The sequence below is a fragment of the Rhea americana genome, unplaced genomic scaffold (assembly GCF_003343005.1).
Source record: "Rhea americana isolate MKP2758 unplaced genomic scaffold, rheAme1 scaffold_9, whole genome shotgun sequence".
Lineage (NCBI taxonomy): Eukaryota > Metazoa > Chordata > Aves > Rheiformes > Rheidae > Rhea > Rhea americana.
Window position 1 is genome coordinate 4,467,747 of NW_028187088.1, and position 26,767 is coordinate 4,494,513.

Consider the following 26,767-nt stretch of genomic DNA (forward strand, 5'->3'; position numbering starts at 1 on the left):
ACTGCTGCATTAGCATTTAAATCRCTTTTAAAACCAGTTCTTGCACTTGCATCAATGGTTATCCGTGTTTTGAGGGTATTTACTGTTTTGAAACATGTATTCATGATCATATTCATGACTTGATGCATAGGAACCTTACTGTAAAAATAGTCTCTTAGAAGAATTATTTTATAATCAGATCCCCTTAGCTAGATCAAAGCACCAGCAGCTGATAGACCATTGAGCAAACTCCCATGGCCTCGTCTTAGGAGGACACAGGGACGCACTGCAGAGTCCTCTGTCTGGCAAAACATGACAACCCGCACCTGGCAGTGTGGAGGTCATGGGAAGCATTGCCTAAGGCAGTTTGTAARTAGCATTATAAAACCTGACTGCTGAGGCTCCTACTCTCTATTAATTGAAAGGTAAGAGTTGGCTTAAAAGAGCTTACTTTATAAATCRATAGTTCTTGCCCTAAATGTTCTTTAAGCAATGTAATTGTGTAGCTTACAACCAGCTAAAACTCATAGGCAAGCAGTTACTATAGCTATTAAAACAATAGCTATCAAAATAAAATAATGAACCTTTTGCAGTTCAMGAGTTTGCAGTTTTTCCCATCCCCAGCACCTCTGTCTTATCAAAAATTCCCAGTTCCGTTTGAGGTGAGAAATGGAACGTTTCTGCAGAATGGCTTTCTTCCCCCCTGCATGCCTTCTGGAATAAGCACACTTCAGGGTGCAAAACGGAGCCAGTGGGGGCTGTTTTCATGTTGCCCAGTGCTAACCAAGCTCTCTCCTAAGCTCTGAACTCAGGTAGGCTGGGACCCTTTTGCACCAGGGGCATTTTGGTGCATTTTTGTTTTCTCAACTAACAAATTACTTGGCTGGAAGTTATAAACAGAGAACAGCCTCCCAGGAGGAACATGCGTCACTGCTGTTTCCTCTAAGAAACAGCAAGGCCAGCTTCTACCTTTGTCCTATTTTTGGTGGTCTGTTACTTAAACAAAAAAAGAAACCCAAATGGTTTTAAAAGTTGTGGAGAGCAAGAATGAACTTCTTTCTCCCCCCAAAAAAGTGATTGTCCATTTTAAAGGGGACATTGTGTGCTGTAGCGRTTTTGTTCACCTGAACCCAAGCCTTCTTTCCATCTGTTAGGGATGGAAAACTTGGGGACCATCTGAGATTCAGGTCGAGGTGTGTAGGGTTGCTGCAGACAAGAAGGTTGCAGCAGRTTGGCTGCATCCCTCTGCCGTTGCTGGCACCCCAGGGCCTGCGTGGGGGCTTGCGTGCCTTTGCCGTGAGCCGTCACGGAAACTTGAAGGGTCTTTAGGTACCTCTCAGTTACCACCAAATAGCTGCCTCTTCAAAGGCAGGGGTGACCGTTTCTGGGGGGCTTCTGGCCAAGGACCCACCTGAACCATGCCAAGAGTATGAAGTAGAGAAACTACTTCAAGCTGAGCTTGCATTTTACATATTTATGATAGCRTATCTAGAAAGAGTAATAATCTCTTATCTAGTGGCTAAATATTTATCTTCTGATATAGTCATGGTCTAGCTGAAGCGTAAGTCCTTTAGAATCTGTGTAAATACAAGGGAGATAGCAATTTTCTTGCTCCCTTCCTGTTTGGGAAAATAACTGGTTCATGCTTCGGTAACATTGCCTAAAGGCTTTACTTGTATATCCCATCCTCAGACCTTCACATATCACTGAGCACATGTCATTTTGGCATCTGTTTCAAACTCTGAGGAGAAAAACGCCGATAGTCTGAATGCCTCAAAAAAAAAAAAACATTTTATTAGAGGTTCTTTGTTCCCTTTCAACCTGGGGCTATTTTGTAAAAGAGAAAATAGCTAAAACAACTATTTTTTTTCTTTTTTTCTGGGGGGGGGGGGCAAAAAAAAAAAAAAAAAAAAAAAAAAAAAAAAAAAAAAAAAAAAAAAAAAAAGCCTATGCAAAGCTTGTCTTATTTATTTGTTTATTGGTCTTAGTGGCTATAGATGTAGGTCTTTGGAGAGATTTGGGGAGAATATAAAAAGAAATCAGAGAATGGAACATTTTTGCCATCTTATGTTTTTCCTTGTGAGATTGTCATTTTACTTTGTTGCTGTCAGTGTAACTAGAGAGAAGGAATGACTTTTGACATCAGAGTCCGTCAGAGAAATTGRTGTAGTTACTGCTTGTGCATCAAAGTGAGAATATTAAATAAAGCTGACTAAAAATACCATCCTAAGGAAATCCTGAGACTTTCTGAGGTCGCTTACAGWTCTGTGTCAAAGTATTTCTATATTAATACCAAAGTTACTGCGGGCAGAGTTTAACTGTGCTAAGTTAATCTCTTTTCTTAACCTTTTTGGGGTTCTGCCTATTTAGTGAATGTGTCTGAAAAAAATGAAAAAGCAAGCAAGAAAACATAGATTAAGATTTAGAGCAGGGTGAAAGAAACAACCTGACTTTTCTTTATTTTGAAGCCCCCTTGAGAGTAACTGCTGTGGTGCACGTCCCCCCTCTTTCCGCAGGCAGGAAATCCCAGATGGAGGAGGTGCAGGAYGAACTCATTCACCGGCTCACCATCGGCCGGAGCGCTGCCCAGAGGAAGTTCCACGTGCCGCGACCAAACATCCCCGTAGTTAATATCACTTACGACTCGTCGCCTGAGGACGTCAAAGCGTGGTTGCAGTCCAAAGGATTCAACCCTGTGTAAGTTGGAGGGCAGATGTAAGAAAATTTACTRAAATGGATCTCCTGTATTCAGATGCTGTCTGTCTGCTTTTGGAAATAGAGCAGTCCTCTGAAAATCAAGGTGTGTCAAGTAAGCCACAGTATTAAACTATATATGTATATATTACATATATAAAGAATATATATCTATGGGGATATGTATATACATACACACACATACACACATGTTCTATATCTGTAGGGGGATTGTGTATACATATGTATGTCACACACGCTCTAGGTGACCCTGCTTGAGCAGGGAGGTTGGACTAGATGATCTCCAGTGGTCCCGTCCAACCTCAACCATTGTGTGATTCTGTGGTACACATGCATGTGCACACATGCAAACACGCATACCCATATGTATGTGTGTGTGTGTGTGTGTGTGTGTGTATATATATGTGTGTGTATATATAAATCTCCATGAAAAGGTACTGGTTATTACACACACTAAATTGCCTTCAAGTGTCCTGTTGCATGAAGTTTTGCCTTGATTTAGTGGCCCTACCTTGAAGTAACATGGGATAGAAATATTTTTCTTTCACTGGCCGGTGCATTTTTTGCTTATTCGTGGTCTGTTCTGTCGTTCTGATTCCCCAGGACTGTTAACAGCCTCGGCGTGCTGACGGGCGCACAGCTTTTCTCCCTCAATAAGGAGGAACTGAGGACTGTCTGCCCRGAAGGGTCTCGAGTCTACAGCCAAATTACGGTACAGAAATCTGCCTTAGAGGTAAGTATAACCCTTCTTGATAATTTAATGCCTGCTTGCTGATAGCTGTGAAATAAGTTTTGTTTGAATCGCCGCTTTTGAACCTGTAGAAATAAATAGACCTTTTTGTGGGGCAGTTTTTCTCTCAGTTCCCATCATGTTTGTACCTTCGGTGTTTGGTATCAAGCCATTAGAGCAGCAGCCCTAAAAACACGGGGTGGCCTGCTCCCGCTTCTAAAGGAGCTCCGTAAAGCTTTAGCAAAAGTGTCTGGTAGTACTTAAATACTCAAGCTTACAACGTTGTGTCCCATAATCAGGCTCCTGAGGTTACAAGAAGACAAATGAGCCCAAAAAATGCCTTTGGGGAAAAACTGCAGGAGAGTGTGAAATGCCCTTTCTCTTGTCCGTGCTCTGCCCGCTGCTTGGATGAGAGGTAGTCGTGGTGCTTTCAGTAGCAATGCTGCCACGATAGTTTTGCCCTATTTATGTAGAGGAGGTCAGATATTTTTTAGGCCTCTGAAAAAGATGGAGTGAGCGAGCTGTTGAATTTTGCAGCGTTTTAGGTTTAAAGCTGAGGCACTTTCATTGGCCTGCATGGAGACATGGTTCCCACTGTGGCCACGATGGCGTGGTGGGATCTGGAGCATACCTGGAGGCTGCTTCTGCTTCCCAAGTRCAGGAAAAACATGCTGGACACAGTGCGAGCAGTGGCTAAATGTAGTGTGTTCCCATATTTATTGCGCTGAAGCAGTTTAACGACAATACTATTGTTCTTAAAACAATTCTGTATACAAGTCTTTAAGGTATTTAAGGGAAAATGTTTACCAATTTTGAATGAGGAAAATTGCAGTTATATTGATTTTTTTTTTAAAAAAAAAAAAAAACTTAACTGCAGTAAGTACAGAAATGAACCTAGGTATTGTCTACAGGTAAGACTAGCCCAGACAAGAAGCTATAGTCTTCATATCCTGTTTAAGAAAACCTTGAAAAAATATAAAAATGTCTCTCTCTCCCCATCAAGCTGGGACTATCTTGCTTAAATAATTTTGAATTTTTACTCCAAGGCATATTTTTAAAGAGAAGCTTAGGATGACATGTATTTTACGGTTTATTGATCAGTGTGGGTCAGAGAGCATTTCTTTCTGTCCCTACTTAAAACTTGTTTTATTCCTTTCTTCAAACCTCATTTTCCTGTGAAAGGAGGGGASAAATGTTTCACTCTTATGCTTAGGAGTATGCTATTATAGAATGGTCCAATGCAATTCATTATTTTCTAGTGAAAATAGATGTGAATTCTTCACATTTTCTAAATGTCAATGCTCTYATTTAAGCTCCATTAAAAAAGACCTCTACCTACTGAGATGCAGGTGTGAAAAAGAAAAAGCATGTTAAAGTAACTTAAACACACATTTACCTCCATATCAGTGTTAAGTAGTATGTGTTCTATGGTTTAGAACTTTAAAGTATTTAATTTTTTTCTCTTTCTTAAATAGAATGTTTTTTTCTTACCAAAGTGTTTCAGGATGTGATTAAAAGAACTGTGCGATCTTTATACCTCTGGGATGCTGAAATGAGAATTTTTAACATTATGCCAGAAAGAATATTTCCTTTTAAGAGTTCTCTGTCCTACCAAAGGACCAGGTGTCTCATAGGGTGTTACATTAACTTTATGGTTATTCTATGCATGTATGTGTGTCCCTGCTTACATATTTAAGAAAGTACTCTTCATCTTCATGGTGCAAATTGATTTGAAAACCAGAAATGTACCAGATTTGTAGAAGTCTGTGCTTTTTCCCCTCTGTGCTCTTTTTCTGCTTGGCTCAATTTAGATCTCCAGTCTGCAGGAAACAGTGCAGTCAAAACTTGTCTAATAAATACTCTGCAAGTGTTAATAAACAGGTACTGAGAGTTTAACAACAAGGTCATCGCATTTTGTTAGTGAAGCGGTAACTGAGATATTTTTTCCTGCTTCAATTATCTGAGTTATAGCTGATTTAAATTTTAATTTGAAACGTAAAAACTGTTCCTGATTGCATTAGCCCTTATCTACTGCATTTTTACAAACATGAAGAAGCACTTTCCTTCCTGTGTACATAGCATTTSGAGTCACAGGGTTTAAGAGTGAGTGTCCTTACCCAAGAGGATATGGAAGAATAAGTACAGTTTACTGGTAACAGTGATTTATCTTCACGTTACCTAGCAAACATGAGCTTGCTTGCTCCAAATAAGGAGGCATTTTTATTGCTCAAACTAGAAACTTTTCCAGTAACACAGGCTTTTATATGCATTTATACTTGTYGTGTCAGTGTCAGGCCTATTATACAATCAAACATAATTGAATGCTTTTATAAAAAGTTTTGGGGTTTGAACAYAGGAGTTGTATATGATTAATAGGTGGCAAAGTTTCATGAAGTTCTGCAGTCCTGGCATCCTTTATGTAATACTTGTGGTGTCATATTTCAGTAAATGACTTAGGCATTAAGTACAAATAGCAATAACGTCAAGAGATAGAATAAACCCTTATGCTATCTAAAACTCCTTGCCTGTTTTTTATTTGCTGTATTTCTACTCAGGATCTTACACAAGTATTTCTTGACTCATTTCACTTTTACAGGTTAATGAACCTATCTCAAATTTTGGGCTGTATTCCCAAATACTGACAAACCAGATCTTCTCTTTTTTTATGCATCTGCTTTTCTTTTTTTCCCTACCTCAGATAGTTGGAATTCAGTAATTTTACTTTTGGAGGAAAAAATGAGTGTGTTAGAATAATTGCAGTTGTTTTGCTTTATTTTAATGGTGACTCCATTCAACCTTGAATCAAACCAGAATATAAAACATCAGAGGAAGCAAAACTCCTAGTGGAATTTTGTGCCTACTGGATAAACACAACCTAGTAACACATTGCAAATGTGGGAAGGTGTTTGGGGTTTACAGCTCTCYGGGCCTGGTCAAGCAAAAAGATAACTGAGGAAAACAGCATCAAAGATGGCAAAAGAGATGGGCATACCTGGGGCCAAACACTGCTTTTTCTGTCAGAGGAAATGGCGGTGGTACACACCCATGTCTCAAAAGAAGGCAAGATGCAGATACTTGGTACTGGTCAGAGTATCCCCCGCCCAGTGAAGCTGTTTTCTGAGGTTTTCTGAGAGATCTGACGTTCACCATGTATGCTGAGTGCAGTGCATTAGAGCAGCTGTGCCTATATAGATCCATTTTCTCATTGTAAAGTGAAATTAATAATCTCCATGATTGTGAGTTTTATGTTCACGTGTCCTCAACTTTGACTGGTTGTTTCAAGTTCTGATGTTAGAAAGTATTACAGAGGTGCAAGTGTAGAGGTGCCACATTCTGAATAACTCCTTTATCTCCAGGTTGGAGCACTTCAGGTCTGTGTTCCTCTAGACCTCCTGTTCTGTCAGTCAGAAGCATGAGCATACATCCATCTAAGGCTGAAAATGGTTCCTATCTCATATACACGTCCGTTTGTGTGGAAGAATAGTTTATTCTCTTTGACATAAGTAAATGTAAGGACATAGATGCAGAAGTAGTCATAATGGGCTATGGCTCTTTTAGAGCTCCTGTATGACTCTTGGTATAAAYTCCGGCTTCCTCCTGCACCAACAGCTGTGGGATACTGATGCTTCCTCATCTGAGTAGAGAGRAAGTTTGGTAAATAAATAAGCCCAAGGTCTAGCAGTCTGTTCCCTGGAAATGTTATTCCCAAGAACAGCCCTAGGTGCTTGGCTACCCTGCACTGTCTCTGAGTAGGATGTATCTGATGTGCTGTGCCACATGGKGTATTGCAATTGGTTTAGTTGAGCAGCACTTCAAGCACATCAGTCATATTGTTATTGATGTTATCAGGAAGGTAAATTGTTTCAGCCTCAGCTGCTCAGTCTTTTGCAGGAAAGTATTTCTACATGACCTTTGATAAAGCAAGTTGTTGGGTATCTAGTAATGTTTCTTTACRTTTGACTTCAGTCATGGGGTGACTGCTGTTCTTGCTCTGCATCTGAAACCAAATGGGGAAGGACAAGATGAACTAAGACAAGTAAAAGTGCTGTCTTGCCTTCAGTGAGTCATACTTGCTGTGTCACACCCATAATCAACCCCACTTAGCCTTTCCACTTTGGGAGGAAGGGGGAGAGCAGTAGTAATTTACTTAGGACAATCATCCTGTCTTCTTTCCCTGTAAACCCTCAACCTTTCCACCAGTTAGTGACATCACATGATGTGTTGTAATGGGTATAATAAGACAAATCTATATTAAATTTTATATAATAAGTTTTAAGAGTTAAGAATCAATTGAGTCATTCTTTCTATAGCTAACTTAAAGTTTGTTTTGCATATTTCAAAAATAGTTGCTGCTGCTTCGTTCAAAGGATATTTTGGTAGATAGTTTTGAAGCTTGGAAATAACAAGACAGTGGAGATAAGATTATAAACCAAGATCTTATCTTATTCMAAGGCATGCATGGTTTGGCAAGTTGTGCTCTAGTCAGTGGGTATGTGTCCTGGCCTTCATTTAGGCTGTTAGAGCACTCTGGAGCTAGCTCAGCAGACCTTTACTGCAGCTTTTCATCCTAAAATGTAAAATAAAACCTTGTTGTTGCAATACTGTTTCTCAGGCAACACCGCTGCTAATATAATTTAATTCATATTGCTGCGTTCTAAGTTTGAAATCCCTATCTCTGGGCAGCTAATGCATGATGACATCTTCTGTAATGCAGAATGCCAAGGCTAGGTTTCTGAATCCTTACCTAGGCCTTGGCTCAGCAGACCGTCAAGCATGCATTAAACTTGTTTCTCTTTCACCAAGGCTTTACATGCTTCAGCTTCTAACTACAGTTGCCATGATTTTAAAGTATTCAAGGGTGGAATGCTAACAAACTTGGTGGATTTTAACCCTGTATTTACTGAGGCAACATTTCACTCCATAAAAATCCAACATTCTAGGGACTTGTGCAAGAAGTAAAGATCCTTGGTAGTTTTAAAAGCTAAGATGACATTTTTAATAGTTTGCAGACTCTTTCCTGGTCAACAGTCAAGAATAGTGTAAACCTTTCCTATTTCAAATGTTATTTAACGTTATTCTTAGTGCGTTTTCAGATGTGGTGCCTCGAGGTGGATTTAACTTGTTTAAGCATCTCTTTTAATAAAATGTTGTTAGAGAATCTTCATCCTGTGTCACAACCACAAAATAACACCTCTTCTGTTCTATTCATTTATAGGCTAACAGTGGTAGTTCAGAACTGCAAGAAATCATGAGAAGACGACAAGAAAAAATCAGTGCAGCTGCCACAGATTCAGGAGTGGAGTCCTTTGATGAAGCAAGCAGCCACTAAACGTCTTTCCTCTTTTCTTTGAGTCCATTGTTCCTAACATTATAGCATCATGCTTTGCTTTAGGAAGCAGTGAAGGAGTCTTATTACCTTGTAAACATAAAGAAAATTTACAGTTAGTTTTCACAGAAATACCTGCTGTTGGCTTCTCWTGATTCAAAATGAATAGATGAGAAATGCAGTTGGAAGTACCCGACAAGTGAAAATATTGGCACTTGAATCGCTTACACCCAAAGAAAAGTCCTGGCTTTATGGAAGTAACCATTCCATGACACACAAACTGAAACATGTTTTGGATTCATCCTAGTGAAACTGAGCCAGCAATAAAAAGTATTTGAACCCTTCAGTAATAATAAGATCTTGAATCCCATCTCCTGCTGTAGTTTGCAATTCTGTCTTTTTGGCTAAGGCTTTCTTATCATGCTTTCATCTGCAGGATGTTTAGTTAAGTTGTTGGTGCCAGCAGTCAAAGAGGAAAGGTTTAGGGCATGAACAGCAGCCCCAGCATAAACTGAATCTTTCCTGCACCACTCTTGAGATGTTTTATTACTAATGATGCTGTTTATGACAAAATAATACTCTGTACTTTGATTTTATCAATGCTTCACTCATGATGAACCATAATATTACACAGCAAGGAATAAATAGAAAATAGTAAAGCAAGTCAGCTGAAAGAGGTGATCAGATCTGCTGTAGGTAACCATGAAAGAATTTGCAATACTTCTTGGTTTTTAGTGGACTTACATTTTTTGTTTGTAACTTAACCTGTCAAAAGAACAGTGTATAACCTAGACTTCTTTCTGTGTTGATCCCTATGTCAATTTTTCTGTATGTAAAAAGTTGTTATTGTTCCTTTATAGACTTAATCTTTTGAAAAAGTGGATTCCTGGAAGCAAAAGAGGGAGAAAAGGAACATCCCTTCCAGCAGATATTATTTTTGAAGATACAATGATCTTTTTTTGTCACAAAAATGTTTATTGTTTCACGTGGTCTTGTGATTTTATATATAATATATATATTATATATAATATATAATATCACTTAATTTAGACATTAATCGTCTAGTTTGATTAAGTTTCATAGTGCCTTTTTCACATGAATCAGCTTAAAGTCTGCAATAAACAGTATTTCATGTCTGTTAAATTGTTGTATCTTTGTGACTACAAAGATGGTATTGAAATAAGAGAGTGTTCTTGATTTTTGCCATTAGTTTGCTCTTCCTCTGAGTACAAGGAAAAAGAATCGTATTCATTTTTTTCATAAAAGAAAAATTCCAATCTTAATAAAGGTGTTTAGTGCCATTCATTGTAAATGTCCTTACAAATACTGCTGTGTGTTGGTTATGTGTCTATATATAAACATATGTATATTTTTACATTTAATATATATTCTTTATGCATGGTAAAAGTACATAGGTGCTACGCCTGTCATTTCAATGTAGAATTGGATCAGAAAGGGAAGAACCCCAAACTGAAGTCTGCAAGCAGCATAGCRATGACCATGAAATGGGTTCCTCTCTTACCCAGCTGGAGAAACAATTCTTCTTGATTGCCTTCTTCCTATTTGAAACATTTTAATCACAGAATCTTTATGATAACTCCATCTAGTCAGCCTATATATGTAGCTTTATGGGAGAAAATTGTCAGTCTCCCCATGCGTCCTATCATCAAAGGTCAAGTCTAGTCATCCAAAGATTTGAACTGTTCTCTGATTCAACTTAAAATTTTCTCTTCCTCATCTACTTTAATAGGTGTCTGTACTTAGCCCAAAAAGCGATCGCTGTACAGCGAAGTGCCATATGCTGGGTCATGAGTGACTAATAAAAATAAAGCAAGATCTGAAGCTAATTCTACACGGATGCCACTTTACTTGTAAATACAGGAGGAGTAAATCTCTTAAGAGGTCTTTGAGACTAATGTTTAAAAATTATTCACTCTCCTTTCATGTGGAAAGTGTGTCTGATACCAGAAAGGGCGCTGTAGTGGTTACTTGTACGTCTRTTCCCTTGATAATGGTCAAAATATGAGCCCCATTTTCATACTCTCAGCAGGCTTATCCTAGCATTTATCATTTTGCCCAAAAGGAGGAATCAGCTCCAAGACTCCTATTTGTTGCTCTTGGCAGAAGCACCATATCTCACCTCTGAGAAGGAAGAGGCAGCTTCACAGCTTATTTTAAAGCCATGCTCCAATATTATTGTCAACTGATGTGAGAAGAACCAGACAAGTTTGAATGTGGTCAGCATGGTTAGATGCATCTTTGGAGATCCTTGGGAGGGAAATAGGCCATCCCTTCCATGTACTTTAATGATAAGCGGAATAACCTGTCTATTCTTGTTGGTTTTTTCATGTGTTCTTTTTTTTAATTAACTAGTAATGACTTATTAATACAGTGCAGCCAGAAGTTGCACTTAGCCTTTAACAGTGCTAAATTAGACAGCATGATTTCTGTTTAACAGTCTGTGAAATCTAAGTGGCATTAAGGCAACTGATTTCCCTTTTGTGCAAAAATTACATTAGTGATTTAAGGCACACTGGAGAGCTGCTTCTGTCTACCTGAAAAATCTTTGACTTATCTGGCTTTGACTAACTTGACTTTGCTGGCAATTACAAGAAGTTTAATTTTGGGTTAACAGTGAAAATAAAATGTTTTTTCAGTGTCTTAGTTGAAAACAACAATAGTCAAATGCAATATTTATTTGAAAATATTTTTTTCAGGAGTTGAGCAGAGAGGATTTTTTTTTTTTTACACTAATATTTTAGGAAAATGCAGTACATGAGGACTGTCTTTGAAAAAGAAGCAAAACGATTATTTTATGTCAATAAAAGTGCCTTTTCAATTGTCGGAAAAGAGTTGGTGTTTGATAACGTAACTCCTTTACTATTTTGCTGTCATTGAGTCTACATTTTTAACTGGAGGTGGGCACAAGTCTTAGCAGCATATGTCCACTCAGCAGTTTCAGGTTTTCTAAACATACGTATTTAAACATTAGCATGTCACTTCTTTCCACTCCTTTAGTCTACTGCTTTCCTAGGGATGTCGGGGGAAAGAAAGCCACTATGAAACCTCACACTTAGTTCATAAAAAGAAAAAAAACATGTCTAACCTACACTTCTGGTACTGACACATGGGAAAGGTTAGATACCATCTATCAAGTCAAATGTTAAACAGTGCTTGGCTCAGACGAACTGTGGCTTATAGGTGAGTTTTTTTTTTTAGTGTATTTTCATTACTCTAAAATCATTACTGTGTTATTGTGTTACATAAAACACAATAGGTGTTACTTTGGGCCCAGAAAATAAATGCAGAATTGCACAGTATTGATGTGTGCAGAAATCAATGATTGATTTGGAAGCATCTGTAGAGATGTGATGTTCTGAAATGTATTGAGCTGCCAGTGACTTTAAGCATATTCATCAGATGGTTGTGAAGTGCTTTGTTAGACAGTAASTTTAGTACTTTACTAATTTAGCTAGGGAAACAAATAGAAACCCAATAAATACTAATACAAGCTGGATTAAGCATTTTGTTTTTCCCTTTTTTTTTTTTTTTTTTTTTTTTTTTTTTTTTTTTTTTTTTTTTTTTTTTTTTTTTTTTTTTGGCATTTTGATTTTGCAGTTTCCAGGATGTACAGAAGCAAGAGGCGGTCTTTATACCCACACCTTTGCTCAAGCAAGCGTCACCATTAATTTTTCTGGGCTACTTCTCATGAATAAGGGGAATGTGACTGTTAACAGAGCCAAACGCTTCTGGCCATGTCACCATTTTATAGCAGCCTCATTTTTCCAGGATATTTTCCTCATCTATGAAGTCAATGTAGTATTAAAAACAAGATGTGAGCAGACCTGTCTGAGGACTGAGCTTGAAGCCTCAAGACARTATATCTGAGAGAGTGCATTTGTGTGCTGTGCCTCTACTCAAACTCTACTGTCAAAGTAGTAGAAGCAGTGGAGTTACCTCTGTGGGATGCATACGTGAGGAAGTTCTTAAAGTGTGCGTGGTTACTGCACAAGCAGGTTGAATCGTTCGTGCTGTTGTGTTACGTTTCAGCTCATGCAGGCCTTCAGAGTCTTCTTCAGCTCCTCTGTAGTGACACGTTTGGGTAAAGGCTGCAACTTTGGCCTTTTACTACACTAGCGTCCAGATCAAAACTAGTAGCGGAATAKTAATGTTTGTGCTTCTACTTCTTGATAACATTTGTAGATTAAGAAAGAAGGAGATCAAAGAAAACAGAGAGACTTCCTAGACACTTCCCACTTGGCACTGACGTCTGTCACCGTGAAGGCTCAAAACCTGCTGATCCCATCCGTTCCAACAGCGCTAACAATGTTATCTTCTCACAAAAAGATGCCAAAAGCAACAGACTTTGCCTGGCTGTATGAAACTTGTGTTTTCATAGAAGCCCTTTAAAAAGTTAGAGCTGGACAGGGGTGATGTGGGTATGCAGTTGGCAAACTTAATGGGGAGGGAAGGGCCATTCTAGTGCACAGGATTGCRCGTTGAATATTTGACAAGAGGTGACTGTGTCCTCTTTAGGCACAGAAAAAGCAGTAAAAAAGAAATAAAGCGCAACTACTTCTTTTCAAACTCTTCTTAATCCTTGCAGGAGGATGCAATAAAATAGGTCTGAAATGCCAGCTATGCCAGGAGTCGCTGCGCAGAGCATGTTAGAAGAAGCAACACTTTGGCATACAGCTCGGACAACTTTGTAAGACGTGTCCTTAGGTCCACCTGTTTGCACCTCCTCTGAAAACACAGTATCAGGCAATAATGAGAAAAACCTCTGGTTTAGAAAAGTRGTCGTTCAGTGAGCAGAGCTGCTTTTACCCACAGCTGGGTCTATAGCTGCTATAAGCGCAGYGCATCGGTATGGGGCGCCTATGGTATCAGCAGAGCTGCAGGAATGAAACTCATCCTTCAAACAATTCATYACAGAAACTGAAAGCTGAGGCAGCTTTACAGATCTGTGATGACTTGAGAGGTCTGCTTTGATGGATACTGGAAAGCACATCAAGATGCAGCACAAATCCAAAGTAAAGGGCTTTTTTTTCGATCTGGCTTTCAGTACATGTAACAAAGTAAACCTGAAGGTATGACATGCTGATTAATGCTAAAAGGGGCTGCACAATCCTTCTGAATCACCGTGTCTCCCAGAATCTTTTATTGCTTTAGCTACACCTTTGACGTCCTCTGAGAGAGCTTTCCCTTGCCACTCCAACACACAGTTATGCAGTTTCACGTATGTGGTAGGGAAGGAATCTTTTTGAAGTTTTTTTTTTTTTCGTTATTACCAATTTTGTGATGAAGTAACTATTAAAGGAAAAAAAATCCTGCTGTTAACCTGCTAGTTGAATAATTCTTTGTCCTGAATTCAAAAGCTGTCTAGTATATTCAGACTATCAAGGCAGTATCATTTGCAACAGTACCATTTAGCATCGTTGCAGCAGTAATCTAGTTACATGTCATGACCAGGCACTGCTTTATTACAGCCAGCTCACACTGTGATGTTTAGCAAGTAGCTTGATTACTCTGTTCTATGTCATCAATGGACAATGGAGAGCAGTTGGGGAACGCAGTGGATGAGAAAACAGGATTTTTTTTTCCTGCTAGAAGTTTTCTAGAGGGGGTGGACATGTTTTCTCAGTTCACACAGAATGACACTGTGAAATACAAATGGAAAAAAAAAAATAAAAAAGACCAACAGAGGGTCAAGCACACTTGCAATTCAGGTTTCTGTTCAAATTAGGCCAGGCAAATCTTTCTCATTTCTACTGCAATGGCAGGCCCTCCAGCCCAGCACACAGGTGAAAGAGTGACAAATGATGTGCTACTGAAGCCTTTCTTGTTAGCAATCTACCTGCTAAAGGCAAGACTATCTGCCCATTTGTATCATCAGCTCTGTGAATCTTATCTAGAGAAATGGTAGCTGTGCTTTAAGTCTGGCATAGTAGAAACTCCAAAAGTAATATTAGATGTATGGAAAGTGTGAGGAGTGGATGAAGCCAGGAGATGAGAGCTTGTCCAATGGTAGCTACTGAGCAGGAGTTGGGGCTGGGAGGGGATTCGTATCATACCCTCTTAAGAAGAGGTAGAGTCCTGTTTTTTTTAATACCATCATGAGGACTTGTTTCAGKTTTKTTTTKTTTTGTTTTGTTTTGTTTTTTTTACAGGAGGGGAATGTTAGGCTGAGCCTATGCAGTTTTGCATAGTGTATAGGGAATAGTTTAAAGGATTTTTTTTTCATTGTAACTAACTGTGATGAAGTAGCCGTTAAATAGGCACCTGATGGTGGAATAATTTTTTTTTTTGGGGGGGGRGGAGGGGGAGTCAGATACCATCTGAAGGAGGTGATCAGGCTCTGTGGAAGTAGCTGAGCTGCTGAGCTCTGCCCTGGCAGCCGGCCAGCTGAGAGCAGGCCCCTGGGGTGGATGGAGCGCATGCACGGGGGCATTGCTGCTTGGCTGACAGTGACAGCTTCACAGGTAAGCAATCCAGTGTGTTTACTTTCAGTTCAAGTTTGCTTTGTTTACATTGAGTACCATTGCCGCTAACTTCCAATGAGGTGACACAAAGCAACAGGTTACAAAATGCCATCAACATCCATCCTGACAGCATCCAGGTCACAATACACAATGATGTACCGGAATTATACAAAGACCAAAAAAAAAWATATATATATAGCTARTTATTCTGACTAGAACGGAAACCGACAGCAAAAAAGGAAAGAGCCCCCCGCCCYGACCCCAAAGTCCCTGCAGGAATCCAGACCGACGCTTTGGCAGCCTTGCAGCGATAAACATCTCTTCACATGCCAAAAAAACTGGTCTCCAGAACATCAGGAATTCCTAGCTTGGAGAAATACTTGCAACTGTTAATCAAATATTTTTCTTTCCCCAACCTGAATCAGCTTCACATTTTTACACAGGGTTAATACAGATTAAAAATATCAAACAAATGAGGGGTATAGGCACCATAGACTGYTCAGACAGTTAAATGCTATAGTAATGGAGTCAAAGATGATATTCCAGCTTCAGATTCATCTGCACTTTAATTAGCTTTATCTAAAAAGTGGTATTACTGAAAGTGTTGGAGAAAAGAACCATCCTGCTGCTTAATTAGTAGTAGCACAGTCCAGAACCAAAACAACCACATTTCTCAATGTAGGCTGCCTACTCTAGCTTCAGGCTTCATGAGTTGGATTTCTGACCATTAATCGGTTCCTGGGGTCCTGCATTTTTCCCCATTCCCCCCAAGTACAGAATGTCAGTGCTGCAGGAAAGAGTAAAAATCAGTGTACCCAGCACCCTCCCCCCCATCTTCTCTTCACAATCTCCAGATTTCTTCATGTATTTTCATGCCTCGCTATTCACTAATGAGGTATTATTAGATACTAACAATGCCTGCCCTCCTATGGACTTTAGCACAGACCAGTGACACATGAAGAAAGCTCTTCATTCAACCATTAAAAAAATATTGCACTTGCTTTAACCTTAAGCCCAACCTGCACAGAAAAAAAGATTAACAAAAAGTACCATACGAAAAAACCCAACACTCTGGAGCAATCTATTTTATGCACATAATATAGTGTCTTTTCCTTCATGTTACTTAGTTGAATTTGGTCCAGTAGTTAAAAAAATGTCCAGAAATTAAACAGTTCAAAAGACACCGCAGGCTCTTTAAGGCTTTGTCTCCCCAGTGCTTCTAAAAGTTAAAGTTTCTTTCTTTCATTGTCCGCATACTGCAAAGCAGTGGTCTCTCATGGCAGAACAACTGGCAGTTCAAACCATCAAAAGAAAAAATACTCAGAAGCAAGGGAAGATGGGTGTGCTTCATGGTCTCATCTGAAATAGAGCAAAAACAGGACAGACATAAATAAGGAAATAAATAAAGTCTTTAGCATTTATTTTAACCAGACATGTATATAGGATGGGCTACAGATCATCAGTGCAAATAACCAGGCTCTGGGATTCAGATTAGACAGTAAACTACCTCCACATCAGGAAAACTGAGGCATGTGCAAAGTCATGACTCATTTTCTGGGCAGGAAAATGAAGTATGCAGAGGCTAGCAAAAGTGCATTAACACTGTACTAACAGTGCAGTGGCAACTGGTGCATGTGCCCAGAGCCTGGCTCTCTGCAAGCTGAGAAGCCAGCTGGCCTTAGAAGTGCACTAGTGCCTGCTTCACCCCCAAAGCCTCTGTTAGGCTTGCAGCTTGTTACTGCCACCTAACGAACTCAAGCTTATTGCTCGCACAGCTGTAACTGGCTGCTTGTGCACTCAGTTTGTTCTCGCTGTGTAAGGAAATGCGTTTGCTTACATGAGCGAGACAGAAGGCTGCAATCCGCTTTCCTGATGGTATAGAGCAGTCTGTTTGACTTCGCAGTTGGGGATTGGATCAGGATCATGTCAGTCACTGAGGCTCAGTAGTTAAGCACTTTTTTTTTTTTTTAATGCTAACACTAGTGCCAATTTGAGACCTAGCCTGTTCCCTGGTTTTAGCCTTAAAAAAAAAAAAAAAAAAAAAAAAAAAAAAAAAAAACTGCAGTGTTTTGTGTCAGAGCTTTTTGGTTACCATCTGGCTCTTCAGCAGGCTCTCTTGACATGAAAGCAGTATTGGGAGTCCCTCCCAGAAAGCTCAACTGGCCTTGGTACCTTGGCAGCTGGCATGCAACTTGACAATGACCGTGAACATCAAGTTCCCTCCTCTGATCCCTTTAACTTTTCAAAGTGCCTTAGAAAAATTGATAGGAATCGTTGACACCTTTTTCAGGATTCTATTTTTGTCTGAACAGCTACTGAGCCAATAAAGTTACCATGGGATGGTATGATGGATTATCTAATGCAAGAAGCTAAAAGGATTTTATATACATACATATACGTGTGTGTGTGTGTGTGTGTGTGTGTGTGTGTACTCTCCATGTTAAAATCATCTCAGAGAGCAATGAGGTACAGAAAACTCCAAATCCCAAGCAGAGCTCCTGTAGCATGAGGAACAAATATCATTTACATCGCTTGCTACCAAGCAGTCAAGTTGATGAACTGTAAGGACTATGCAAGGACAGGCTTGCTTGACTTACCACCTGTGATTCTGAACTAGGACTTGCTGACGTTCTCATATATGACATCACTGATACAGAATTGCTGCTTCTTCTTTTGCCACATCAATTGCACACATTGGTGAATAAAAATGTATTGTTCCTGGAAGAAAGGATCACACAAATGTGGTTTTTATACCTCAGAAAGTGTGACAAAAATCTGACCAGTGAAACAGTTCACTAGTTCATAGTAACAGTCTGCAAAACTTCTCTTTCTTGCCTCAGCCCCCAGCTACATCCAGTGAAATGTTTGATCCCAAAGTAATAGCACTTATTTATTACAGAGAGCAGTTGTGGAACCATTGCATTCACCTGAACTAGCTAGGCATTGTAATAAGAAGTTGTTAATAACCTGAATGATACTGAATGATAAACCAACACTGCAGTTGCAKCGTAGGCTGCCTTGATACCACCTGACTAGAAGTTGAAGCTAGACTACTTGAGAGTAGCATGAAGGCTTTTACCAATAATTATGATTAACCAACAAAACAGTCTCTCTGTTCATTGCTTCTACTCTACTGTTAGTGGCAAATTTAATCTCAGAACTAGATACACTCTTYAAGTCACAACTATGCAGTGAAAAAACTGCTGTAACCATAATTATAAGTTGACTTGCTAGTAACCTGGTCTGCATTTAGAAACAATAGTTGTTATCATTCATAGCATCGGAGAATCAAAGAATCATAGAATCAGTAAGGTTGGAAGGGACCTCTGGAGATCATCTAGTTCAACCTCTCYGCTCAGCATGCTCCTAGAGCRTGGTAGACAGGGTTGCAGCCAGGCRGGCCTTGRAGATCTCCAGAGAAGGAGACTCCACAACCTCTCTGGGCAACTTGTTCCAGTGCTCCGCCACTCTCACAGTGAAGAAATTCCCCCTCACGGTCAGGTGGAACTTCCTGTGCTTCAGTTTCTGCCCATTGCCTCTTGTCCTGTCACATGTGACAACTGAAAAGAGTTTGACTTGTCTTCTCTGCTGAATTCCGCAAGATTCAGAAGGAGGCTCTGCAAGCAAATGCCAGCTCTAAGGAGAGGGGCCACAGTGCAGGAGTGAGGCACCAGCCATAGACAGCACTGCTAAGCGGCATGCTTCCCCTTGAGTAAGTTTGTTGCTYAGCTGCATGCATAGGGAATCTTTCCATCTAAGTATAAAACGAGGACCTTGGTAGCAACTTTGCAGGACTAGGAAGGCCAGCCCTATGGTCCTGGCCCCTGCACAGGYGCAGCTGACTACAGGAACGTCCAGCATGCAGTATTTCCAGCACTAGATGTCTTTTAGTTGTAGGTATACAATTTGCCAGTTGTTCAGCCTAGAGGCTCTCTGTATTATTTAGGAAGTGGGTTTATCTTGTATGGCCTGAAAATTGATTAATTCTCAGAAAGATAATAAAGTCCACCCACCTCTCTCGCTTTCTCTCTCGCTCTCTGCCTCTCTGTCTCCTTCTCTCCCCGACACACACCTCACTACCTGAAATATTTTGCTGAGCCTCATGTTCCTGTAACTCCTGACGTTTTACCAATAAAAAGCTAAAATGTGCTTGTTGTTTTTGTTCACAGAGCAGGTAATCATTTGGGGACCATCAGCCTCTGTGAAAATGACACTGTAAGCAGGCAGGTAAATCRCATGTACCATTACATCTGTGGGCAGGTTTTAGTGCAACACACAGGGATTTTCTTGGTTGCTTGGTTTGGATTTTGCTTTCAGATTGGCTTTTCTAAGCATTATCATCATACAAATAAAGACTGCATTTCAATCTGAAATCTGTATCTCATCATTTAAGGTTTTTTCCCCAAAGAGAGAGAGAAGGCAAACTCTGACGAATCCTAAACAAGCTTTATGAGCACCATGTGCAGGCAGCTAGTGGATCTCAATCATCAGAAATGACTCTCCCAAGACAAAGRTGGTCTCAAGCTCCAAAACCCAAGTCTGGATTTCAGTGCCTGTCCCCAGTGGGGGGRATCAGTCCCTGCTGATCTAAGGAGACAGCAATATACATTTGAAGCATATTTTCGGCCACAAATTTGTCTGGATTTCCTCACACCTATTTATTTGCAATAACTGCCTCCAGTTCAGGATGGTGACTTCTTTAACTAGCTGTCTGCGTCTTTTTTTTTTTTTTTAACTGCTCGGTGAGACACAGCCAAGTTTCCAGTTTATGAGGAAATGTGAAACCAGGTAAACTGTGTGTGTGTGTGTGTGTGTGTGTGTGTGTGTGTGTGTGTGTGTGTGTGTGGTTTCAAGCTTTGTAATGAAAGCCCAAGTGCTGGTGGCTTCTGTGCCTGACTGTCACTGCCACCTTGTGACCCCTTGCAGCACAGCTGTGGAGGGGAGAAAAAGAGGAACGAGTTTGCATTTGAGGATTTGCATATTTGGCAGAGAAAGAGGTGGGTGTGATGCAATGCCGCCCGGGTGGTGGGGAGAGCTCAGCTGGCCAAGGGWGGGGAGAGCCATAGAGGCCTTGCTGCAGCCGTGGGGGATGCCTATGTCCCAAGCAGCTGGACCACAAAACACTGGCCTTTGATACCAGTCCCAAGTGGGCAAGGAGCGTGCACACGTTAAAAACAAATCTCAGCACCTCTGGAGTGGTAATACCATTGTTTCTGCAATAATCCATGCCACGGGTATTTGTTTCTCTGGTGTTTACTTAAGGATCTGCCTTTGGATTAAGTCAGTAAACTGGGAAAAAAAGTGTTTGTGTAATGAAGTCTGAGAAAGACCTTTCTCATTCACAGGTGCTAATCAGTGTCGCTGCAGATTTTCTTTCTCCTGTCCCATCCATACYACTTTGGTCTGCTTTAAGTACTCCTTGGCAACATATTGTCTGCTAGATCTAGCCTGCAAACAGTTATGCACTTGCAGCTATATGGCAATTACTAGTTTATACTGTGTCTAACCAGCAACCAGTATAATGGGTATGAAACTTTTCAGCCATCAGTAGAGGCACTGGTATGCTTCAAATGCATAAAAGTTTCAGCTTTGGAAAAAAAAAGAGTTCGTGCATTTTTTTCCATACACATTCCATATTCTTATCATATGACAATCCTCCCGATATTTTCCTTAAAAAAAAARRRRAAAAAATCTCATAGATGTGGGGCTAGGAAGAAGGGAAAGGAGCGTGTCTGGCAGACATACACAATTATTTTTTCTATTTTGCTTTGGATATTTGTACTGCCATCATGTAACTTAGATCATGTGCTTGGYCAGATGATTGCCTGTTGAAGAAGTATGAATGGCTGCCCAACCCTGATATCAGTCCATGAGTCATTAATCCCTTCAGCAAACACAATTCTTTTCAAAACGGTTTGAAAACTGCAAATGCTAACCTCCTGTAATATATTTGTATACATTCATTTCCTGTAAGGGGACAACAACTCATCCTTGGAAGACATCAATGAGTTTGTAGATACGTTGTCAGGCTCTGACATACGATTACTTACGCAGCAGACTAACAATGAGACAATATTACAATGAAGAAGAACGTTTAATTGTATCTATTCATAGCTATTTTGTCAGGTGTTCAATGGGAACAAAATGCTGTTGAACGTGAACAAGCTACAGAGAAGCATGAGATAGATATGATGATATGTTCTTAATGTTGAAACAAGCTGAAGAGGGCACCTTACCTCCGTCTGTACCATGGACATCCTGTAGGACCGCATGTCAGACACCAGACCTAATATATCTACAAACTCGTGATCACGAATGTGCTGTAAGAGTCGATCCAGGGCTATGAAGGTTCCTGTTCGTCCCACTCCAGCACTGCAACGCACAGACATGACCATCATTTCAGGCTTTTCTGGTGCAGATGCAGAGGAAAACTGGTGGTGCTGCAAAGAGCAGGTGTCTTGCAGCTGACTTGATAGTCTGATATATCTAACTTAAGAGCAGACAGGAGGTTGTTTCATGTGTAGGATATAATGCTGTGCAAGCCTTCATATTTTGCTTATGGAATGGATGGCTTTGCAATTATTTCACCTTCCTATAGTCCTCCTCATCTCATATGTGCACTCACATGCAGACTGTGCATGCAGGTGCTCATTCACCCTTAGGAGTCTGCTCAGCCCAGTCTCAATGCCAGCTCCCATGTACCCTCATACTTCCCTTCAAAGTGAGGAGAAATCTCAAACTACCAGAGCTGTAGCCATAACTGCAAAAAGACCCACTCTTCAGCAGTTACTGCACCCATGTGTTTGTGACTGAATATGCAAGGATTTAGCTTCGTAGCTCTCTACACAGGGATCTAATGGCTTGGCAAGGACACACTAGTGGAGCTCAGTCTCAGTGGACGGCCTCTTGGGGACTGGAGGCCAGAAGATGCTACGCTCTGGGACTTCTGCCTTGGGAGTACCAGATAGAAATAGGCAGCAAGCACTCAGCTGACATATCTTCCTCCCTACAAAAGGAAGCTTGGTGATTAGAAAAGCAAACCACACTGGTTTGATTTAGAATTTCTAGTATGCAAATATTTTTTTTGCCTTAGAGTTTAACATTACTTGTGAAATCACATGATTTCATTTCAGATATGCTTTCAGAGGTTTCGAACCTCTAAAATGCTGCACTCATACAGAGTGCCAACATAGTATCTACCACTCTGTGTAGAAGTGTGCGCTTTCTTGCATTTTCCAGAAAAGCCATGAAAGTATTTGTGACAAAGTTGCAGCAGCTCAGCTCAACACTGGCAGGTCCTGAAGGCACCCACAGCCCTACCGGATCCTGTCACCCCCTGGTTACCCTGCCTAGCCCCAGCCCCAGTCCCAGACCCCATTTTAGCCCAGCCCAGGGCCATCAGTCTCTGCCCCACAATGCCACAGCATGGTCCAAGATGTACAATATACCCTAAAGATACCATCTTAAAACATATTTCTTTGCAGGGAGGAGTATCCCAATTAAAAAGAAGATACTACATGTGTTTTCCAGCTGTCCCATGCTTGCTCCTATTCCTTCCCATAGCAATTAAAGGCAGCAGAGTTATATAAAGGATTTTATTTCACAGACCTGCATATAAATCCCTTCCCTGGCTTACTAGCACCTTTCTTGATACTAGGACTCAGTCCCAAAACTATATTTCCTGTGAATTTCTCCAATAAGTTATAGGGGAGGCCTGCATGACTTGCTGCTTTTACAAATGCTGCTGTTGATTTCTTTCCTAGTAGAGCATTTAATGCCATATCTGAAACCAGAAATTATATTGTTATAAAAAAATGTTCTCTGAGAAATAGCTCCCCAAAGTGTGCAAAGTGGCTGCAAGAGACAGAAAGTGTCAACCATCACATCAGCAACAGGAAAGACATCACTGGGGTTTGCTGACATGCTGTGCAGCAACATAACTGTTTATCACCTCTGAGATGGGTGATGCAGGGTAGGCTGACGTTAATCTCATCAAGCCTTGACCTCCAGTGGGAGTGTGTCATCCTAATACATACATATTCATCCGCTGCAACTCTGCTATTTATGTATCTCTGAAAAAAAATCTGTTCTGAGTAGCTCTAGCAGTCGGAGCCACAAAGAGATCTGAAGTCAACTGGGAGAGTTGCATCAGGAAACAAGCTGGTATGATATCATCACCAACACTGCAGCCGCCCCCAGAGCAGTTGAGGAGGYGAGTTTGCTAATAAAAGGCCAGATGACGCACAAGAGATAAATCAGAAAGCATATAAAACAAGCTTCTTTCAAGAAAAGAAGAAAAAAAAACCCCACACACGTAATTGTTATCATGGAATACCGGGATTACTGCTCGCACAGGGTAGTGCTGTTAATATGTCCCATYTGAATGCACTGAGTGCCAAGGGAGTGGAGGAAGATGCTCTCTACAGATGCTTCTGCAGAAAAACAACACGCTGTGACAGGCTGCTGTCCAGGTTGCACCCTCCAAGCCGCAAAGCAGTGGAAATGAGAAAGCAAGGGTATAGCCTGTATAAATCGGTCCAGCCTGCTGCTGGACTTCTACCAGCCAAAGAACTGATGCTACTGGATAAAGAAATGCCCATGGATCATCTAGGGACGCATGCTAAAATTCCAGCCCCACTACAGTCAAAGGCTTTAGTCCTTCTCCCTTAAAAACAAAGAGGATAATCTCCAGCTAACAGGTGAATCCCWGAATCTCTCCTTCCAATGGCTTTACAAGGTCTTTGACAAGTTATGTCCTTTAATTCTCCATTTCCTTGAAGCACTTACCTGCAGTGTATAATCATGGGGCCTTTACTCTTTGCCGACTTCTGTCTGACCATCTGTACAAACTGCAGGATGCTTTCAGCAGCGTTGGTTGTGGGCACACCATGGTCAGGCCAGGCAGTGTAGTTAAAATGCATCACGTCTTGCACCTCATCAGCCTAATGGGAAAAGCAGAGTTTCAGCATGTTCACAGCAGTTTGGACAGTGCAGTCACAAGCAGTCTGACCGAGAGCTTTTTCCAAATACAGCCTCAGGAAGCAAAGCTGGTCAAAAAGTGGCACAGACCTTACATGGCATTTGATTAAAAACTGCTGTAATTTTCTGGTTTGGGTTTTCTTCCTCTTTCTGTTCCATTCCCTTTTTCTTTTTCCATTTGCATTGACAAAGAGTAAAACTGTTGGCAAACAAGCAAGGTTGGTCTCACGAGAATTTTCCTTTTCAAGTTTCAATGAAAAAGAAGGCAAAAGGGAAGAAAAAAATCACCTCCCAACATCACCATTTTCAGAGGGGGAAGGAACTTTCTCAGAAAATACCCATTAACAAAAGCATTTATCGGGCTAAGAACTCTACTGGCTGTAGRTGAAGTAAGACCCTCAACACAACTAGTTTTGGCTTTGAGACTTACCAAACTCAAAACTTGAGGTGTAGCCRAGGTGGCTCATCACCACAGCTCATGGCAAGCAATTACTGCTTTTAATTTTGCTATTCTGGGTGAGGCTAAATCCCTCTACTTCAGTAACCTGTCTCTGGTCACTGACAGATGCTAAGCCAATTATAACTAAAGGTATAAAAAGTGAGATCAGTGGGAAAAAAACTAAAGTAGCCTCCCCGACTTTGGCAATGGGCAGCTTATCTGAACTGCAAACTGCATTCAGATCATTATTTTTTAAAAGATACCAGCAGCTCAACCTCTGAGTTGATTTCATCACATTTTCTGCATTCATACTGCCTGTGCACACTGGCATGTGTGAGTAGGACTGAGATCCTGGGCCAACGTCAAAGTGTCAGGGCACTGTTTTTGTCATGTCTCCTCCATATTTGTCCCTTTTGCTTCAAGTGCTGACGCCTGCAACTAGCTGATGCAGGAAATAAAGCTGAAAAGAAATGCTCGAAAATCTCAACAGCTTTAATTTGGACATCTCATTTGCTTATGTGAATTTCAGTATTTTATAAGTYTGGTCAAGCTCAAAATATCTTAAGAATGAACTTGCTGACATCAGCGGATAACAGAATGCAGAGATGAGCTCCAAGGCTTGCTTCCACATATGACTACATGGCATTTTATCTGGTCTCATATGCAAGTTCTCTAAATTGGTCTGCTGGTTCCTAGCTGTGTTTTCACATGCTTTACTGAAGAAGCTGCASAGGAAGCTTGGCAGGTTGTGATGAACTGTTTGCCTCTCCCATTTCCTCTGCTTTAATAAGCAGAAAAATGTCCTATTGCAGCAGCACCAGGGCGTGGAGAACCAGCTGTGTGGAAAACTCTTGTTTTACTCAAGATCCTGTCTGAGACATGCACCAAGCCTATGTTATGGTTATTGCACAATTGCCCCTTTGAAAAATAATTTCAGTTTCTGTATTGGTATTTTCCAGTTTTGAATAGCTTATAACATGAGGACCCCCAGCGCTAGATCATCAATGCCTAGATGAAGAAAAAAAAGGTTGACATGTTCATTGTCACTAATTATCTACATCACAGAAATGTCCAGAATCCCAGCAGTGTTGGTGTTTGGATCACCGTGAGCTTAGCAGCAACTAACCTCTCCTTGCCTATTACTGAGAAGCTCACAGAGATGACAGTCTTAGGGGCAAGTGTGTCAAACAGTTTTAATGTTTGTCTATGTGGAATGAGAGCAGAGCCATAATCTTTTCCTTAGGTGTTTTCCACTGCATGCCAGAGATGGATAAAAGTTAAAGAAAAGTCTGGATCAAAACTGGTCCCACGGCTTTAGTACAGCAATGCAACACACTTCGCTTACATAGCTAATTCGGAAATTCCTATAAACCCAGTCTGTGTGCTCCTCCTCAGACAGCATCTCCACTGTGATGTCCCCATATGCAATAGGATCTTCTGTAAAGGGCCAGTAATGGTCACATTTCACCTGAAAGGGGAAAATACATACACATACATACATATGTATATAAAACAAGAAATCACAATCAAAAGTATACCAAATCTCAACTTCAGAAATGCTTACAGCATTATTTACTGGGCACTTTAGTAGGTAGTAATATTTACTGCAACAACTTTTTCAGTCTCCTCATTCTTGCTTGTGCAACTATGGACATGGTTATATATTGTTTTTTTGAAGGGGAACATTATTACAGCAAAGATTGGAAATGCATACTTTCTTTGTAAATTTTTACTAATAGAGTAGGTCTAAAAGTATTAGCTTTACAAAATACGGAGAATAAGAACACAAAGAACCCCCCCCCTGCAAAAAATGTATTTCCAAATTGTCCTATTATAGTGTCAAGGAACCTGTAAAGCATAAGATACTGTTCTAAACTTAAAATAATGTAGAAAATCTACATTCTAGGCACTCTGAAATAACTTCTGAGATAGGAAAAAATACACTAACCAACCCTGACCCGGACAAAATATTCATGTCTACGATATAAGAATTACCTACTACTTTCACCATTTCATATCCATGTTTTAGCTTCAGCCACAAACAAACCAGAAGTGAAGGAAATGACTTCAAGATTTCACTTTTACGGTTTAAGGTGCACCTTCAAACCTTTGCAGTA

The 26,767-nt window shown here is 40.4% G+C and overlaps 2 protein-coding genes across 7 annotated transcripts in view; one reads left to right on the top strand and one right to left on the bottom strand.

Annotated features, from left to right (window-relative positions):
• Positions 1-12,267, top strand: part of EPS8 (EGFR pathway substrate 8, signaling adaptor) — a 139,168-nt gene extending 126,901 nt beyond the window's left edge. For all 6 annotated transcript variants that reach the window (XM_085324170.1, XM_085324176.1, XM_085324172.1 and 3 more), the window contains 3 exons: positions 2,496-2,676; positions 3,298-3,427; positions 8,640-12,267. In XM_085324170.1, the coding sequence (XP_085180296.1) occupies positions 2,496-2,676; positions 3,298-3,427; positions 8,640-8,753 (425 nt within the window). In that variant the 3' untranslated portion in view covers positions 8,754-12,267. The remainder of the gene's footprint in view (positions 1-2,495; positions 2,677-3,297; positions 3,428-8,639) is intronic.
• Positions 12,268-15,235: 2,968 nt separating this feature from the next.
• Positions 15,236-26,767, bottom strand: part of PTPRO (protein tyrosine phosphatase receptor type O) — a 155,781-nt gene continuing 144,249 nt past the window's right edge. Inside the window, exons 23-27 of the mRNA XM_085324046.1 lie at positions 25,996-26,118; positions 24,020-24,174; positions 21,469-21,604; positions 17,830-17,950; positions 15,236-16,591 (exon numbers count right to left, since the gene is read on the bottom strand). Of these exons, the coding sequence (XP_085180172.1) occupies positions 17,846-17,950; positions 21,469-21,604; positions 24,020-24,174; positions 25,996-26,118 (519 nt within the window). The 3' untranslated portion in view covers positions 15,236-16,591; positions 17,830-17,845. The remainder of the gene's footprint in view (positions 16,592-17,829; positions 17,951-21,468; positions 21,605-24,019; positions 24,175-25,995; positions 26,119-26,767) is intronic.